Source organism: Daucus carota, chromosome 6 (assembly GCF_001625215.2).
Source record: "Daucus carota subsp. sativus chromosome 6, DH1 v3.0, whole genome shotgun sequence".
Lineage (NCBI taxonomy): Eukaryota > Viridiplantae > Streptophyta > Magnoliopsida > Apiales > Apiaceae > Daucus > Daucus carota.
Window position 1 is genome coordinate 26618405 of NC_030386.2, and position 18765 is coordinate 26637169.

The 18765-nt window shown below is 34.7% G+C and overlaps 2 protein-coding genes and 2 long non-coding RNA genes across 8 annotated transcripts; 2 read left to right on the forward strand and 2 right to left on the reverse strand.

Annotated features, from left to right (window-relative positions):
- Positions 1 to 523: 523 nt before the first annotated feature.
- Positions 524 to 2121, reverse strand: LOC108225394 (leucine-rich repeat receptor-like serine/threonine-protein kinase At1g17230). Its single transcript, XM_017400244.2, has one exon. It carries the CDS (start codon positions 1961 to 1963, stop codon positions 701 to 703), a length of 1263 nt encoding a protein of 420 aa, XP_017255733.1. The 5' UTR covers positions 1964 to 2121; the 3' UTR covers positions 524 to 700.
- Positions 2122 to 5502: 3381 nt separating this feature from the next.
- Positions 5503 to 8965, forward strand: LOC108227661 (uncharacterized). 3 transcript variants are annotated; one of them, XR_001808028.2, is made up of 3 exons: positions 5571 to 6969; positions 7507 to 7654; positions 8463 to 8965. It is a non-coding gene; the product is annotated as an uncharacterized LOC108227661 (long non-coding RNA). The 3 variants fall into 3 exon arrangements; XR_010284912.1 differs by lacking the exon at positions 8463 to 8965 and adding an exon at positions 7879 to 8455; XR_010284911.1 differs by lacking the exon at positions 8463 to 8965 and having other exon boundaries at positions 5503 to 6969; positions 7507 to 7814.
- Positions 8966 to 9745: 780 nt separating this feature from the next.
- Positions 9746 to 18286, forward strand: LOC108227663 (uncharacterized). Of its 3 annotated transcripts, XR_010284626.1 has the most exons (4): positions 9746 to 10015; positions 13830 to 14445; positions 15342 to 15526; positions 17960 to 18286. It is a non-coding gene; the product is annotated as an uncharacterized LOC108227663 (long non-coding RNA). The 3 variants fall into 3 exon arrangements; XR_001808029.2 differs by lacking the exon at positions 13830 to 14445 and having other exon boundaries at positions 9765 to 10015; XR_010284625.1 differs by lacking the exon at positions 9746 to 10015 and having other exon boundaries at positions 13576 to 14445.
- Positions 11180 to 12885, reverse strand: LOC108227662 (protein RADIALIS-like 3). The gene is made up of 2 exons (XM_017402940.2): positions 12608 to 12885; positions 11180 to 11413 (listed from the first exon to the last, which is right to left on the reverse strand). Exon 1 carries the CDS (start codon positions 12883 to 12885, stop codon positions 12649 to 12651), a length of 237 nt encoding a protein of 78 aa, XP_017258429.1. The 3' UTR covers positions 11180 to 11413; positions 12608 to 12648.
- Positions 18287 to 18765: the final 479 nt, after the last annotated feature.

The following is an 18765-nucleotide window of genomic DNA, read 5'->3' on the forward strand; positions in this document are numbered from 1 at the left end:
AAAAAAAAAGTGTTTGGGTACTCGTGACTTATTTTGTTAAAATAAGCTTTAAGCTAGGTTTCTTAGCTTTTTTTTAAGGCTTTTAAGCCTCATTTTAAGTGCTTTTTTTAGGTTGCCAAACGGTACGTAAATAAGTTGGAGCAACTTTTTTTCCAAATAAGCAATAAGTTCATGTTGTCAAACCCCCGCTATGCTACTTTTAATCAATAAGTAAATATACGGTGCTATCGCTTGTAAGTAAAAAAGTGGTATCATTCAGAAATACCAATATTATAATAGAAAAATTTTGTCATTTCATTTGAATTTTGTTATCCATTTTTGATTTCAATCACAAAATTGACCCAATTTTGATTAAAATATCAAAATTATTTATGGACGATTATAAAATTTTTGAGAAATAAATTTCAAGGTAAAAGTTTTAAAATTTTAGTTATATAATATAGAAAATTCCGTCATAATCTTAAAATTTAACACATAAAATAGAAAAAGATAATAATTTACTAAGGATGTCATAAATCAACTATTCACTCAACAAAACGATTTTATTATTATTATTATTATACAACAAAAAACAATGAAAAATATCTGGAATTCCAATCCTTAACAGAAGCATTAGATTCCTGACAAAACCTAAAGCTAATAATAATGTACACTGCAAGTAGATTACATATAGGCAGTGGAAACGAGTAGAGTACAACGTTCAAGGAATGACGGGCCCAAAGTTTTTACACTCTGTAAATGACTTTTGTGACCCACCCTGACAAAAGAAAAACATTGCAGGACACCGGTACAAACAATTATCACCCAAATTTACATTAACCGACCCGGGTTTTAGACCCGTTAAAGGACCCGGTATGCCTCCAAGCAAATAGTTCCCTCCCAGCAATAGTCTCTGAAACGGCACCGTTCCGGTCTCCGGGAACACCGCTTTTACGGCGTATTGGGTCGGTATCATACCCGTGAATTTATTATTTTCCAGTGATAAAGCGGATAAGCTGGGCATCCGACCCATGAAACCGGGTAGAAACCCGTGGATATTGTTGTTGCTTAAATCTATTTCTATAAGGGTGTTTTGGTAATTTGAGGTTGCAGGGGATTGAATGGCTTGTAAATTATTGTATGAGAGGGTTAGTTGTTGTAAAGTGGGGTGAGTGAAGAGACTCGGTGGGATTGACTCGGTGAGTTGGTTGTGACTCAGGTCGAGTACTTGTAAATAACTCAAATTTGAAAGTATATTTTCGGGGATTTTGCCTTGGATTTGATTGTTTCGCATGATGATTTCCATAACAGACGGTGGGAAGCGAGATGGGATGTTGCCAGAGATGGCATTGTTGCTGGCGTCGAGGAAAACGAGTTGACTCAGCTGAGTCAACTCGGGGAACTCGCCTGTTAGCTGGTTGCTTCCGAGTTGGAGTCTTTTTAAATTCTTTAGACCGTTGAGGGCAAACGGGACTGTGCCCCTGAGGTCATTATAGTCGAGTGAAAGATCTTCGAGACTGATGAGCGAGCCAATTGAGTCAGGGACGGAGCTGGTGAACGAGTTACCTGATAAACTGAGTTTTTGCAACCGAGTCAAGTTCGATAACGAGTTGGGTATCGGGCCAGTGAAGAAATTGTTAGAAAGGTCGAGTGTTTGGAGGTAAGGGAGGTTCAAGTTAGAACTGAGTGTGCCCGAGTAACCCGCTTGGTCAAGAGCGAGTTCAGTGACTCGGCTCGCATTCGATACTACTAAATCGCATCGAAAGCCACAAGTGAATTTATCAGAGTAAAGATTGTCACACGGGTCGAGTGTAAAGTCCCACGAACTCAGACACGAGCCAGGACTCACTGAGTTTGGCGTAACTGCGTTCTTGAAATCTTCAAGTACTCGTATGTCTTCCCAGTGAGTGACTGAATGTGCTTGACGAAGTAGGAGTGTGAAAATAATGGAGAGGAGTGTCAATGAAGATAATGTAGTGGCCATTTGTGATTGTGAGGCAATGTGATAATGGGGAGTTATGGAGACTGGAGAAAACAGTAGAGAAGGCCGAGGGGGTGTGTTTTTTAGCTTAGTTTTTGGTGACTGGTTTTACGTCACGGGCACCACTTTGTCAGAAAATCTAATGGTTGGTTGTGTGTGCAGTGATGATGCGTTAGCTGTATACTCCCTCCGTCCCACTCATTTCTATACAGTTTCCTTTTTGGGACGTCCCATCATTTCTATACATTCTAAATATAGTAACTTTTTATAATATAAAACACTACTACACCCACTACATTCTTCCACTATCTCCATTCTATAATAATATAAACACTATTACACCCACTATTTTCCCCCACTATCTCAAATCTATCATTAAATATAAATGGGTCCCACCACTTTACTCACTTTTCATCTCAATTTACTCACTTTTTACACTTTTTCTTGGTCTCCGTGTCCAAACCAAACGTATATAATCTACCGGGACGGAGGGAGTATTTTCTAAATTTGTAATTTTTGAAGGATATATTATATAGTGCGTGCTTGGCTTAGGGTTAAAAATGGGGCGGGTTCGAGGCGGGAACTTCATTTCCCAGCCCCGTCCTATATATATTTTCCATGCCCCATCCCCGCCCCATTCCCCGCGGGGATTTATTTTTGATCCCCATCCCCGCCCCACCGGGGATTTAATATTATTTCGCCCTACCACGCCCCGCTGCTATAATATTACACTTCAAATAACTACTTTAAAATTTAGTAATTTTTTCTTCAGAATTTAAAAAAAATATATGAGACATGTATATTAAAAATAAAAAACTAAATATAATAGAAATCAAAGAGACATGTTATATCTTTTAAAATTATAGTTTTGAAATAATAATATTAAAAATAAATATATTATATTATATATAATAAATATATTATATTAAATATAATTATTTATTTATATTAAATATATGCGGGGCGGGGCGGAGAATCCCCGCGGGGATTCAACAAATACCATACTTGCTCCATATTTTGGCGGGGCAGAAAATCATTCCCCGCCACTACCCCATTCCCCATATTAGCGGGGCGGATCTGCCCCATTCAGGGCGGGTTGGGGCGGGTTCTCCATTTTCCCCACCCCATTTTTAACCCTAGTTTGGCTGTGTGACTTCTGGGCTTAAAAGCCTCAGAAGCTCACTTCAGCTTTTACACGGACCGTCTGGCAACAAAAGAAGCTGGTGGATTAAGCGGAAATAAGCCCATCAAAATAAGCTTTGAAATCTAGCTTATTTTTCACCCCCGACTTCTGCTTCTTTCTAGGTGGTGTTTAGGTGTTGGGAATTTAGGAGTTGGTTTGATTGCTGCTAAGTGTAAGGAGATGCAGAGTTTGGATCTGTCTTACTTGCTGGTAATAAATTATTTATGTTCATTAGCTGATAATATTGCTCTTGATCTAGAATTTAGTGTATTAAATTTAGTCCAAATTTTTTTAATTTTAATGCGGTTATTAATTTTTTAATTTTAATGCAACGTTTAAAATTTGGTACTTGTAAAATATTTCATGTATTAACAATAAAAAATCTTTTGTAATTATAATTGATTTTTTAAAAGAAACAAATTATTTATATTACAAAGTTACCAAACTAATACCAACTTATAAGTTAAGTTATCCAAACACTTAAGAAACTTCTAGTAGCTTATAAATCACGGTATCCAAACACTTCTGATAGCTTATAAGTCCAACCAACTTATCACTTTTAATGCACTTCTTTATTTTAAGCAATAAGTCACTTCTTTTAAACTCAGCCAAATGGCCCCATAGATTTTTTCGACGAGATCTTACTTAAAGGGATCTATCTCCAACTGATCCCTCATTTTTTTTAATAAAAAGGAATCAATTCATTAATCAAAAGTCATACGGCATCTACAAATATAAACGAAATTGGATGGACGCTGAATTATATCGCTGTTGAATTCTTCCTTCTTGGAGAGGCAACTAAGCGATTTGAAGATGATTTGAATATATGTACTTGTTTTCACCTGATTGGTTTTCACCCGATTGGCTTTCACCTGAATGTTCTGAACAATCGACCATAGATGCGATTCCATAATAACTTTCAAACCTGAATCAAACTCATGAAAATCATGCCGATCTATAACCTCGGTCATGGAGAACATCAAAACACACCAAAACATAAACCAACTCTCACAAGAAGGAGAGACTAACAAAACCCAAATAAATTGGGAACTTATTGAAAGGAAAATAAGATTTCAAATAACAAACGAAAAAAAAGGAATCGGAGCTTTCCACCGGTGAAAACCGATAGAAGCCCCCTCAAAATTCTTTAGTGGAGGCTAGGGTTTGAGAGGGAGAAAGAGTTTGAGAGAGAAGATTATCAACTTGATCCCTCATTTTATTCTTGATAATTAAGTATTTGATTTTTATTTTTCTTAAATTATTTTTCTTTACTTTTATAATATTTTTTTAATTAATTAATTCGAATTCAACATTATAATAATAATAGAAAATAAAAATAAAAACTTATTAAAATTATATTTAATATAGTTTTCTAAATCCTCGATCCTAAACTCTAAGTCGCAGTATTTTTGTTTCAAGTATAAATAAATCATTCAAATTTCAACTTCTTAACTTTTGAAGAGTTTAATTTCTGTTGATATTCACGCTTTTTCACCTTCACCGGCGTGTCTTCCACAACTTCAAATCTGTCCAAATAATCTTCGATTATATGTACGCGCAAGTTTGTGACGAGAGCTAGCGAGAAAGGAGAAGATATCGTCTCGGAATCAAAATCAGATGTTGGGGCTGAATCATGTATCCGCTGGGATTCCATTATACATGTTGGATTGATTATATATGGAACAAAGAGACGAAGAAGGAATTGGAGGAAAAGTAAATTAGGTTTCATCGCGAGGCGAGAGAGGGGAGAAAAAGAGAGTGAGGGGAGAAAATGAAAGAGGTGGATGGGACGGTGTAAAATCTGACAGTATAATCTGATTAATTAGGTATAATTAATTAACAAATAAAATGTGATTAACATGACTAATGTTGTTATCTGTGAGTTAATAAAGTAGGTGGGGTTACTTTTTTAATATTAAAAATTTACTATAAAGGGTAATGTATATAAATGATGAGACGTCCAAAAGTGGTAACTGTATACTATTGACTGAGACGGAGAGAGTATCAACTGTTAATTTATATTCAAAATTTTCACTTTATTAAGTCATAAATCTAGAATTAATTAGGATTTAGGGCCTTAGACTTGAGAGTTTGGTACCTAAAAATATTCAAGACATAACTTCAAATTAAAAAACGCTATTTCGTATAACATTTTCATTGTTAATAAAATGAAAAACATTACATGATATAACATTTTACTATTTGTTTAAAACATAATTTCATATACTTTAGCAGCTTAGCTAATGATATCGGGAGCCATTTAACAGAAAAACGATATATTTATATTGACAGGGCCATTTTTCCAAAATCATATATGGGTCGCTTCTCGCTCGTTAAAAATCAGACATATGAGCTTAGACCAGCCCATCCGACCCGGCCCGGTTTAGAACTGAAAATTTCTGGGAAGTTATAAACGGTGGAATGCAAAGACCAAAAGGGTAGTTTTTGTAAATTGAATCTCAAAACCATGGAAACACAAGCAGCAGAGCCACGTTTTCATCGAAGACAACGAAAAAGAAGCAGAAGCAGCTCCCAATTCACCGGCATCGACGAGGAGGATAAGGAGCAGCCGCATCAGCACAATGACCAGATTCGGGACCCTAAAACCGTGACGCTGCCAGACGATATAATCCACAACGAGATCCTGACTCGCCTCCCTCCAAAACACATACTCCGTTGCCGCCTCGTTTGTAAGTCCTGGAATTCTCGCTTCTCCACACCCGATTTCATCAATTCCCACCTTACCCGTCAACAAAATTACCCACAAGAAGAAGAAAATCTCGTTATAATTAACAAACTAATTGTTCCCAACGGAATACAAATTCTCTCCCGCACTACTGCTATTCCTCTGCGTAACGTACCCTATATTCGCCACTCCTTGCTGGGCTCCATCAATGGCTTAGTCGCTCTCTTGTCTTCAAGGAAAGAGATTTTGTTTGTGGAATCCCGCAGTCGCGCAGCTCAAGTTCTTTCCTATGCCCCCGGCTCATTATCATCCCACCAAGGATCGGTGTAATCACTTTCTTGGAGGGTTTGCGTGGGATCATGTGTTAAATGATTACAAGCTTTTGCTTTTCTGTTGTGACTCTGCCACTTCTGGTCCTTCCCAAATTTGTGTTTACTCATTTAATTCCGCTATTTGGACTACACTCCCTGTCCCTCCTTGTTCCGGGTTGCCTGTTGGACGGATACTTAAATCTAATCTTATTATGCCTCCGTCCACGATTGTCAAGGGAATTCCTTATTGGAGTTACGAGAAGTATTTGCAATTGGATGGGAAGAGGCGTAGGCGTAAATTGATCTCCACCTTTAAGTTTGTGCCCCGGGTTAATGAGTTCCGCGTCTTGCCTGATTTCGATGCTCTTAAAACTGGCAAAAATAGATTCCATATTGTCAATATCAAAGACGGTCTTTTTGGGATGGCTTATAATGTGACCGGAGTAAAATCTTTGGTGGATATCTACTCTTTGGACGATGAGGAATCTCATTGTGGTGGTGTTTGGAGTAAGATGTACACTGTCGGACCTGTGGATATTAGCTACGGAGGCAGGCAGCTTTCTCAGTGTTTTAAGAATGGGGGTGATATTTTGATTTATGGGAAAAGGGGTCCATTTAATGTCTATGATCCGGAAACAGGAGAAACTAAGTTTGTTGAGTCGTCCGACTCTGGTTGCTTCATGACGTGTTTCAATTATACGCCTAGTTTGGTCTGTGTTCCTGGGATGGAATTGATGCAGGAGTCATTTACAAAGGAGGAAGGAGTCCGTCCAGATACTCCCTCGTTTTTTTATTACAGGACGCTTTGACTTTTGACAAATATCTTGAGGTGAGTTGACGGTATATTATTTTTATTTGATTTTTTTGTGAATAAAAATTTGGATCAAATATTTTTATTTAGAAAGAGAAAACTTCAAAACTACTAGTCACTAATTTTAAATCTTGTCCCTTTAATGTAAAGTCTGCTAGCAGCCTATGCACCATGTTAATAAAGATTGCACACCAATTTTGTTCACACTTTGGACTTGTATCCTTGATTCCTTTCTTTTTGTTCCAAACTAAAAATTATCTAAGGAACTTGTGTAGACAGTGATATGAAAGGGTTTCATGTCAAATTATAAATATTTTTATTGGTGCAACACAAGTTTTATCTTACAAATTACTGATTGTGTACACAAACACACTGAGGTAAACGACTATAGCTCATTTTTTACTTTTTAATCTGCTCAATTTGTTCAAGTTTTACTATTATCAAATTATCAATAGACAATAGCTTTGGCCCAGTAGTATCTTAGTTATTTAACGAATTAGGAGTTGTACATCACAACAGCTGACAATTTTTTATTATAAATTGGCTTCGTTGCAGCTATTTATTTGACGAGTGAAGCCGGCAATATGGACGTGGCAAAGTGGAAGTGTAGAGGCTGAAGTCTGGTAATAGGCTGAAGTCTGAACTGTGTCCGTAGTATGGTGTAGGAGGACAGTCAAGGACTAATTGTACAAGAATCAGAATAGTAAGTTAAAGAACTCCATATTTATTTATTTTGATAAATTGAGTTTTATTAATAATTTATATTTACCTTATGTAAGAGGGTTTATTCAGAATTTGCTCAGAATTGTGTGCTGAGTTTATTTATAAAAAAAGGTTGTCGTCTGGACTTGTTTTTGATTTTACCAGCTTGATTTTTAGTAGCTAGTTTGTTAGCTATAGTGTTTCTAATAGCTAGATTGTCTGAAGCTGTGACCAGTTGCTTATGATCCAATCATTTTGCATGGACCAATGTGTGACCATATTGACTATCAGAATTCAGACCGATCACTTGTCCGATTTAGTGATTCAGTTTGCTCAGAAATAAAGAGAGAAAGTTCTCTCTGAAGATTCTACTCTATAATCGATTCTTCTATACACAGGTTCCGGTTCATCTATTGACTTTTTAAATCTGTACACAACTTCATCATATATGTATATTTATGTTTTTCTGTTTTGTATGATACAGTTCGTAATTTGATTCTCTTTGTTGGAATATGTATAATTTGAGGCCTTAATTGATTCAGATCGGTAGTGTTGATGTATGATAATTCTGCTTAGGCTATGCATATTACACATATTTTGTATAAAGCAATGCATATATAGAGGGAAGTATAACATACAATTGCAGTTTAGTTTTGGTTTTGATATAAACGTTTACAGGCATTTGATGTGAAACTTGGATGTGTGTTTGTTTCCATGCTAGTGTTATTTAGGATCTGTAGAGACTTTGAACTTGATGATATTGATGACCGAATTACATCTATAACTGTTTAAGATGACTAAATGGACAGATAGTGCTTTGAAGGGCAGTTCTCTGGCAGCACAGTCAGTTTTGGAATTTTGTTTAGGTGGTTCCAACACAAAATTACACTGCAGTCGCGCAGTTGTGCTTTTTGTAAGAAGATTGATGTCAGAGGAGATAGCGGCTTTCTTAGCCTTTCTACGAGGCACCAGCCATCATTACCATGGATAAAACGTTGTCGGATGGTTAATCATCTGCATTACCTGTCCTGGTCGTCAATTTGAGTAGGCGGTCGATGATGAAGAATATGAGCAGAGAAAGGCAAGAAGGGGTGGTCTTGGCAAGAAAGGCAAGAGGAGTTTACATTTTAGGTTCCCTGACATCACATTGCGGTGGGCTCATTTATTAGAATTGATAGTGGGAATTTCATACTATGGAGCAAGTAGCTTGATGATATACCCAAATGAACAGAGTATACGTGATACTTGAAACTCAGAACATTTCATCATACATGATATTAAAAGGGAGCATGACATTACAAAATGAAGCTTCAAACACCTCGAAATTGATAATAGTGCAGGATAATTACATAGATATGACAACTCATAATTTTTTTTTTTTTTTGACGTAAAAGGGATATGACAACTCATAATTGATTTGATGATGGAATAAATTTAAAATTCTACAAAGATAGGAGAAAATATAAACTGATTATTTGATCAGGACATAAGATCAAAATTTAGAGTGTGATAAAAAAAAATAGATGGTGTATATCCAATTTAAAAAATGGAATGGTCAGCCTTGTTTATTATATTTACGGGGGTGTATTCGATTGGGATTTTAATGCATTGTTTTTAGTCTATGGATTTTAATGGATTGCATGGGATTTTGATTTTTTTGCGGATTTTTGATGAAATGTCGCAGAGTTGATAGGATTTAGGTATAATGCTTCAAAATCCCATTGAATTTGGTGGGATTTCAAAAAACTTAAAATACACTGAAGAATGCCACAAAATCCATCATTTTATGAAATGAAAAAAAATCCATCAGCATTTGAATACCATCAGATTTTAATGGATTTTAAACAATCCCAATTGAATACCATCGGATTTTAAAGCATAATTTAAAATCCCAATTGAATACCACTAGATTTTGTAGCATAGTTTAAAATCCCAATTGAATACCTCAAGATTTTAATGGATTTCAAACAATCCCAATCGAATACCCTCGGATTTCATGAATGCAAAAAAATGCTTTAAAATCCCAATCCAATACACCCCTCTTAGAACCAAAGCGGGTTGTTGATATTATAAATTAATTAATAATTGTGTAAATTTATATAAAAGAGAATCCAATATCTTAATTATTATTAATTTATTTGATGTGTTTGAATAAAATGTAGGATCTGTGAACAAAATGACCCAAAAAATATGTACCACAATTTTGAAAAACTTGAAAATATATAACTGCCCTGACAAAATATGACAAAATTAAAGGAAATTATATGGCCGGAGGTGCAAAAACTCAAAAACTACCCAAATTAACAGTTTTTTTTCTTCTTTCAGCTACATGGAGAACGAGTATTTTAGAGCAACGATTCAGGTATATACTCATCAAACCCTCAGCACTCAAGTTCTTGATTTCAGTACATACATAACTGTTTACTTGTTAGAAGCTATAATGTGATTAATTAGGGAGAAATATTGAAGTTCCCCCTTTTCTCGAATGTAAGTGACCAACATTTCTAAACCTGGGTCGGTTAAGGAAGGGCTTAAAATGTTTATCATGTTTATGTGTTAATGATAAATTACTAATCTTGATATTTTTCACAATGTACATGATTGTCTATCAATGATAATTGATAGCCTGTTGTGCGATATCCTTGTTTTGAGTTTGCAACCTTTGGTGCAAATTTATGCGATACCATGATATTGATTCATGTGTGCGTTTTCAGTTTTGACACGACATTATTTATAGTGATAAAGAGTTTATTTTGTAGAAATTCAAACACCAAGCTAGTTAAAGATACTGCTATAAGACTTGTCTCTCTCATTAAACGTGATACTACACTTGATTCGCAGTTTTGATTCAGGATTGCATATCTTATACTCCCTCCGTCGCATCAGGTTCTTTACGTTATTTTTTGACACGCATTTTAAGGCTCTTAGAGCATCTCCAAGAGACTCCTTGTTGGCTCCTAAATATAATATAAACAATGTGACTCTTAGCAATTTAGTACAAAATTAAGAGTGTACACTCCAACAATGCTCTCTATATCCCTTCTCTATTTCATATTTTATTCATATTGGGCTCCACTATATTGGGAAACAAAACAAAAAGAGAGGAAAAGATGGAGGTGAATTGGAGGGAAGGATTTTTTTATTGTGAAAAAATAAGTTAGGAGCCATGTGGTGGCTCTTAACTTTGAGGAGAGAGGAGAGAGAAACAAGAGGCTCTTAGTGATTTAAGAGCCACTTAAGAGTCTTTTGGAGCAACATTTTGCCTCTCTCTCCTCAAATCTCAAGTTAGGAGCCTAAATGAAGAGCCTCTTGGAGATGCTCTTATAAAGTATACTTACATTATATAATTATTTTTTAAAAAATTCCTGAAAAAAAGTTTGAAGCTAAAACTTTTATTCAGAATAAGAAAAAATTAAAAATATGTTATAGAACTATACTTTACGAGAGCCTCAAAATGCGTGCAAACAGCCTGACGAGACGGAGGGAGTAAAGCTTTATTTCATAGATCACGTATAGTTCATTCAAATTAATTCAAGCATCACACACATTTGTATTCTTATTGATGAAGCAATTCTGGTACAAGATAATTACCAAAGCAATACATGTAGTAGGTGCATGTTGCACTACATTATGTATAAGTAATACAGTATATAGCAAATTTAAAAGCTTGGATAGAAGAAGCTGGTAGTAGGATTGGCTACTACTATGCAGAAGCATCTTGAATTTCAGTTTCGGAGCTTCATACACTACATATGTTAACCTGTTACAAAGAGAGTCAACATGATTACAACCCGAAAGATTGAAAAAATTATTACAGAATTATAGAATCATTATTCAAAGAGATTCACTTAACAATGATTTGGAATCAATGTAATGTCAATGGTTTTGGGAATTTAATGCTTACAAAACCTAGTTTGATGCCAAAAGTATAATATAGCGTGGAATAGCACAAGTACATTTTGAGTAAAAGGCTAATTATTACAATACAAAGAATGTAAAGAAACGAGAAAGTGGAAATTAAAGTATTGAGTTGGGTTTATAGAGTATCTACTGTGTGGTTGAGGGAGAAGTGAGTTCGCATCTCAGAAATGGATTGTTTTATGGACCACAAAGGGTAAGATTAGATCACATATGGGGTATATATCTGCTTTTAGACAAGGTAAGGGAGTTGACTGGAGTGTGGCATTACTTTGTCTTTGAAAAGAAAACGATATACAATATGGCAAAAGGAACTTGAATTTATGACAAATTGAGATATTGTTGGAACATAGTATGATGGCTTTTTTAAACTTTTTAGCTCCACTTGGGTTCTTTCATGATCCCAAAACAAGTATGTGTTCCTGGACTGATGTCACCAGTATAAATTCGTTTAAAAAGGATGTTGTTTCAAAAAAGGATTCTTGCAGAATGTTGATGGATAAAATATTTTGTATTGGTAGAAAGGACATACTAATATAATTATTAATAACTACAGCAACCTTAGCAGCCAGAATGGAGCCAGGATTGAAGGGTTTCAGGGCTGATCCTGGGCCCTGAATTACCCTCTATAGAACCTTGAAGAGGAACCCTTTAGTTTTGGGCATAAAATTTTTTCAGAACATGTATACCAAAAAATGTAGAAGTTTTATATAAAGTGTGTGTGTGTATTTAACAAAAACTCGTAAACAATAGGAAAATAATCCAATTCCTATATATAGTTATATAAATTTTTGAAAAGCCATCATTTCTATTGTATCACTTATGAATTATGTTTATCTCTGTGTTTGTGTTTAATGTTTTGGGGCAAAAATTAAATATTACAATGCTCTACTCTTAAAATACAAAGATTAAAGAAACAGCATTATATTCTTAAAACTAATTTTGTGATAGATCCGGACTTATAGTGGTGTCCGGCCCCGCACACAGCAGCATATATAAGTGTAATATGAAATAATATGTAGCAGAGTTATGTTACCTTTAACGATTTTTGAAGCGAGTTGGCATCTATTATCATGTTTATCTATACTTCGGGAATGGAATGGTACCAGACTCAATACTTTTCACGTCCTCTATGAGTTTTTCGTAGTGCCTTTTGACTTCCTCCGCAGATTTTCCACCAACAGCTTTGGCAATATTGTGCCAACGATCAGGGGTGTCTTTATCAAATTTAGCAAGGGCCTTCTCAAATAGTTTGTTTTGCTTGGGAGTCCAGGTGGAGTTGGAACTAGAGATGGTACTGGATTTGGATGCCATTATAAATATCAGAGTTTAATATGTATAATCTGAAAACTAAAAGTAAAAATGACAAACTGTGAGTGGTAACAATAGTAAAGTTTGGTTTGATACACAAATTGCGTAGTAAAACCAATATGCAAATGCAAGCCTGACTAGGCAAGGCCTTGGACAATGGGTATGGAGTGAGAAAGGATGAATGCTCTTAGTCAAGTAAGATGATGAAGTCAAGGGATGCATAAAGATGTTATCAACTGAGTTCTTTTATACAGTGGAAAGGTGGTGGGTTCTGCCAGTTGGGAGAATATATCATGCAGAATAAGATTAATGATAAGTAATTTTCTGATTTTAAAACCCAAAGGAAATTGCGTAGGAGGGGAATCAGTATCAACGATGAATCTTTAAAGTTTCTTGTTACAATGTAGACCCAGTTAAGTTTTTCTGATCATCTGCTAGGCTTGGCGTAGGGCACACCTCTCTCCTTGTGGTAATAAGATCGAGGTTCGAGCCTATGCATTAGTACCAAATATCTTTAATTGACCTTTACCAAAAAATAATTTTTTTCCTGATTAGTTTAAGCTAATCAATTTGGTTGATAAGGAACTGACTAATATGTTTCTGCAAGTTTTGATTAATCCTTGTCATTTATAAGGCAAAATTGCCCAATATGATATTCCCTATACCGTTAAAATTTAAAATATGGTTATATAGAGTATATTACGCATTGTAAGAAAGTGGTCTATTGTTCAAAGGGTAATTGGCAACCTTGTCTGGAAAACCTAGATCTTTTCATTTGCCGTTAGGAAAGTTTGCTAATACACTGTCTTAAGACTAAGAGAAAGAGTCCATTACGATGGCATATATACTCTTCATCAAATAAACTATGAAAGAACTGATTGTTAAGAATATTAAACTTTGATTGATAAAAAAATTCCCCGTCAACAAGTTCCTCAGTATTTTACCAGGGAATATAGATTTTAAAGCTTCAGCCCTTCTTTAAATGTTTCCCATTGGACTGTACTGAAATGTGGAGCTCAGCATGTCTGGAACCAAAGGGAACTTTCTTCTGCTAATATCATAGTAAGTGGGTCATTTGTATGCACGACTCTGTTTCTTTCACTGCCACATCCGACTCTTAATTTAAGGTTTGTTTTTTTCCAAGTTTGTTTTAGCTGGTCTCGTTTGACCCAACTCCAAACCCCTTGTGTGGCCGCAAAAGTTCTCAGCCTTCCAGTATATTGCTGTATAACATTTCCAGTGATGCATTCTCATGTGTTTTTACTGCAAATCTCATAGATGAATGCCTTTGATTATTTCAGCACTGGGAGCATAAGCATCTCTAAGAGAGTTCACATTTTTCGATACTCTCGATTCCTATAATTGCAAATTACATCCCAACAAATAGTGTTTCATCTCCAATGACATATATTTCTTTGAGCACAATCAAATATCTGATATCTCTGCGATTGAATTTTCTTTATGTTACTTTCACATTAATTATTTTTTAGCTTTTAAGGGGAATGAACTAAAACATCGTTCAAAGAAGACTTTGCAAATAAACAGTAGGGCGACATATTTGAGGTGACATGTTCTTTAATATGTATCTCTGATTTACTATAGTATCGTTTTGGTCTTTAAAATTGCTAGTTTTGAGTGTAAAATGCCATATGTGGTTACCTCTTGTAGATGCTCTGATATATGCAGTATGCACAAAATATAATTGACCTATATGCTTTGTTTGTTTGGAGATAATTAACTTACTGAAACTGGAATGAAAATTTTACAATTTCGAAAGGTAAATATTTTTTAGTTTCATTCCTCCCTCCCCTTAACTCATATTCATAAAAACTAGAGCTCAATTTCAAACATTCGGAGATGTGGCCTCAGTCGTACTTCAACTCATTTTCTTTAAAAACCTTGTGATAAGAAATCGGTACTGTTCTGTGGGGGGGGGGGGGTGCAATGTGCAAAATCATAGGTTGGTATGAATAAAATCAACGGGCCTAATGTATTTCTGCGATGCTCTAATATTGCCAATTGTATTTATCAGTTGAATGAATTTTATATAATCCTACATTTTAAGTATTCGGCAAATCAATTACAAAAGATGATGGTGGGACTGAAACAAATATGCGGTCTCCTATTTAATTATTTTAACATTTGATGTAAAGTCTCGATTCTCCTATTCCATTCAGCACTTAATATGGCTCAAAGGCACCTGAGCTACTGATCATGACCAGTCATGTCGCAAAGTACTCTCACGGTCTTACCCACCACCGTCCCTCATGCTTTACAGTTTTGAGCCCCCTTTCCTTGTATTGGTGACGATACCCTGTGGTCCTACCAACGACTGGTTCTTATGTACTGGGTGTACTGCATAATTTAAGATTTTATAGCTAATGGTCAATATTACTACACAATAGTTGATTCTTCCATTATATTATATTCCACCGTCATGTGGTTTAGATTTGTTACAGGAAAGTTAAAAGCTGCTGGAATCTAGTTATCTATCCAAGACCCCAAAGTTGATGTTGTTGTCTTCAAAATCTTCAAAGTTCACTTTATGCAAGTTGTCTCCATATACAAGAACTTTTGCTAGTGGAAGCCGGATTTTCTTATTAATCATTGCTCAGAAGACAGACAGCTTCAGTTATGCAAGAAGGTACGGAAATGCTTCATATCATGTTTACTAGTTTAGTTACATATTCTTTTTGTACTTTGATGTTTTATCTGTCATAACAAATCATATTTGAGCATCTAAAGTGACTAATATATGTTACTAAAGTATTATTATATATTTACGATCAGCTTGTTACAATGTGCTTTAAAGTAGTCCACCCATCTATTGATCTTGCAAGCTGCTTTCAGAATGCTATTCTCACACATCATAATCGTGAATTGTATAGTCCTTGGCGATGCTTCAGACCCGATCCGGTTTAGATAGTGCATTAATTCGCATGATAAGCGAATCTTTTGAAAATTTGAAATGGTTCCTATTCACGTGGTCCTTTTAATGTATTTAAGAGGATGGAATCCTTATCATCTAAACATTACACATAAGAACGGCCGCAGGGTCACATGCTTTTCTAAAAAATTGAACTAAATTGTTAAAATAAAAAAAGTTAAACATAAGGTTAAGAGTTAAGACTGGTAAAAAAAAAAAAAAAATTTGAAACCTTTATAAATACAATTGATATGTTTTTTCAGGATAAAATCTGAAGTTTAGAATTGGGAAGAAATATGCATAGTGAATTAGGATTCAAACTAGGTCAACAATATATTGTTCATTATTTATGTTTAGTGTCCTGCTCGGTGGCATATGTATATGTATGTGTTTCTAATTTTCTATATATATATATCCCCTAAAAGTGGTTCTGACCTCTTCCATAGGCGAGGTTCTTTTGCTTCTTTTTTTCGTTGGCGCGTTATTATTAATTGGCATATTGGTAATATATTTTGCAGACTTGAGAACTGAGATATGTTATTGAACACTTTATTAATTCGAATTCTTTTTAGTACGGATAACAAAAGAGTCAAAAACCCATTTAAAATGACTAAAGTCTGAACTCTGAAGGAAGCCTCTAGCTGTACCTAATCTTGTGTATTTCTGATGTAAGCTTCAGAACTACCTTGTAAGGAATCTTAACATTGAACAAACCATTCCTGAACCTCGTAAAGAATCTAAACATAAAAATACCATCCCTGAAATAACCATTAAAAATCTGAACAATGGAAGACATATGTTCGGAATAGATTACATTTATATCAGTGATGCCTATGTTACTTAAAAAGTTTTATCCTTGCTTTATTGCTATGCTTCTTGTGCATATATCAGATAATATGATCATAAATTGATCTCTGGAGATTAAAGATTTAACATATTTTGCGTACCTAGGAACATAAGGTTTTTAACAATCTGGCTTCTAAAGTATGTTACTATTGACACAAACTCGTATAAAATCTTCATGTATGAAATTTTAACACTTTTTATATCACTTGAAATAATTCTGCACCTTAACCCTGCTTTAGAAATTTCATGCCGATTACCCTCTCCTATAGTCTTGTGTACATACATGAAGGGTGGGGATATTCTAATTTAGGGGTTTCTGTATCCAATACGTATATCCAGATCTTCTTCTCTCTCTTGAAATCTTTATTTTGCGATCTATGATTTTATATGAGATAATTAATCCATCATCATGTACTATATAAAATACCTTTTCTACTTTTTATAGCTTAAAATATAAAATTAAATTATATAAACATTTTGTCAATCCAACGTATAAAAAATAAAAGTATAACATGCACCAATTAAATTGAAAGTTAATATGCACCAAAAATTTCATGACTGCGTGTGATTGTTTTTTCCTTCTAATGATATGCGTTGTATAGTTAATATAGGAAAATTAATTTTTGTACATTCTTACTTCCCACACTAACAACATCTTCAAATGTCCCATTTTTAGAGAATATCTCAACATATTCTTAAGAAATTACTGCACGTTATAATTTGGTTTTTGTAACTTGCACGTATAGTAAGTTCTATTTATAATTATCATCTGTGGGATGGCTCTATAATATAGTAAGTCATCCCTGGACCTCTACATGGTTTTGGACCAATATGTTACTGATATATGGTGTTTCCAAATACTTGCTTGAGTTTTGGTGCTTTGTGCTGATTACCTGCACTTTGTTTTTTGGCGGGTCTGTTGAGTCCAAATCATGAGTTATATCAAGTGTTACAGCTTGGCTTATCTTATCAATAGACATATATCTCTTATGCTGTAATGTTATTGTCTTGATACTTCAAAAGCTCCTCACTAAAAAATGGCTGTGTTGTACATGCAATGGAAGATGAAACTGAATGTGCTGAAAGTTCTAGTAATTCTGTTTCGAAGAACTTATTTTAAGATGGTATTCAGTTCCATCAATCAATCCACAGTTCTTGTTGGCACGCAACATAAAATTTTCATTATTCCAAATACATAAATTTTACTTGGAGGTACTAGATGCTTCCATTTTTTAAGACAATAACTAGTTGATGCTTCTGCTTTGATAAGTATAAGTAAATGCTTGGAAACTTGTTGCAATACAGATTTGAAGTCTTCCGGTGTGCACTCTGAGCTTGTAGAAGTCTGAGTGTTAAATATGCTGCTCTGGCAGGCATGCGATTTCTGTCCCCAGAATAATATCTACACCAATAAATTCTCCATATTTGCACTCTTTCAAAGCTCTTAGCCGTGCAAGCAGACTAATTGTTTAAACGTCCGCTTAAGCTTCTGACGAAAAATTGAAACCATAGACTATAGCTAATTAGATACTGAGAAGCATGTTTGGATTACCTTGCCCAATCTATTTCACATTTATAATACTTGTATAATATATGCATTTTCTGTATAATATTATCAGTTTTTATATGTTATGATAGTTTCTTTGTCAATTGTTTGAAAAGTAGAATTGCAAATGTAAATCAGAAAGTAAAGGAATGAAGCTTAAATTTTACAAGAACATCTTTGCAAACAATATTGAAATTTCACAAGCCCCTTTTGTTTGACATATATACACGTCTGACATTAATTAAACTTAAAAATGTAAATGACATTCTTTTCCTTAACGGTAAAGCTCAGTTGGCATTACAACTTACAAGTATACTTATAAGCCAACTTTCCCTTGCAAAAAAAGTTGGGTTTATTATTATTTTCACCTGAATCAATCTCTGTCTTGGCTTAGTAGAACTACCATTCCATGCCTCTACGTTTAGCCAACACTCGCAACATATTTTTAGCAGCATTTAGATACATAATTTATTCGAAGAAAAATATTACCGAAAAAATAATCTATAAATATTTTCGTAACAATTTTGCAGGAACTTATTAGCCTGCAAGTAAATAAACTAAAAAT

Bases quoted from the DNA above. Each gene is read 5' to 3' on its own strand.
- LOC108225394 (XM_017400244.2), bottom strand. From the start codon at position 1,963: ATGGCCACTACATTATCTTCATTGACACTCCTCTCCATTATTTTCACA.
- LOC108227662 (XM_017402940.2), bottom strand. From the start codon at position 12,885: ATGGCATCCAAATCCAGTACCATCTCTAGTTCCAACTCCACCTGGACT.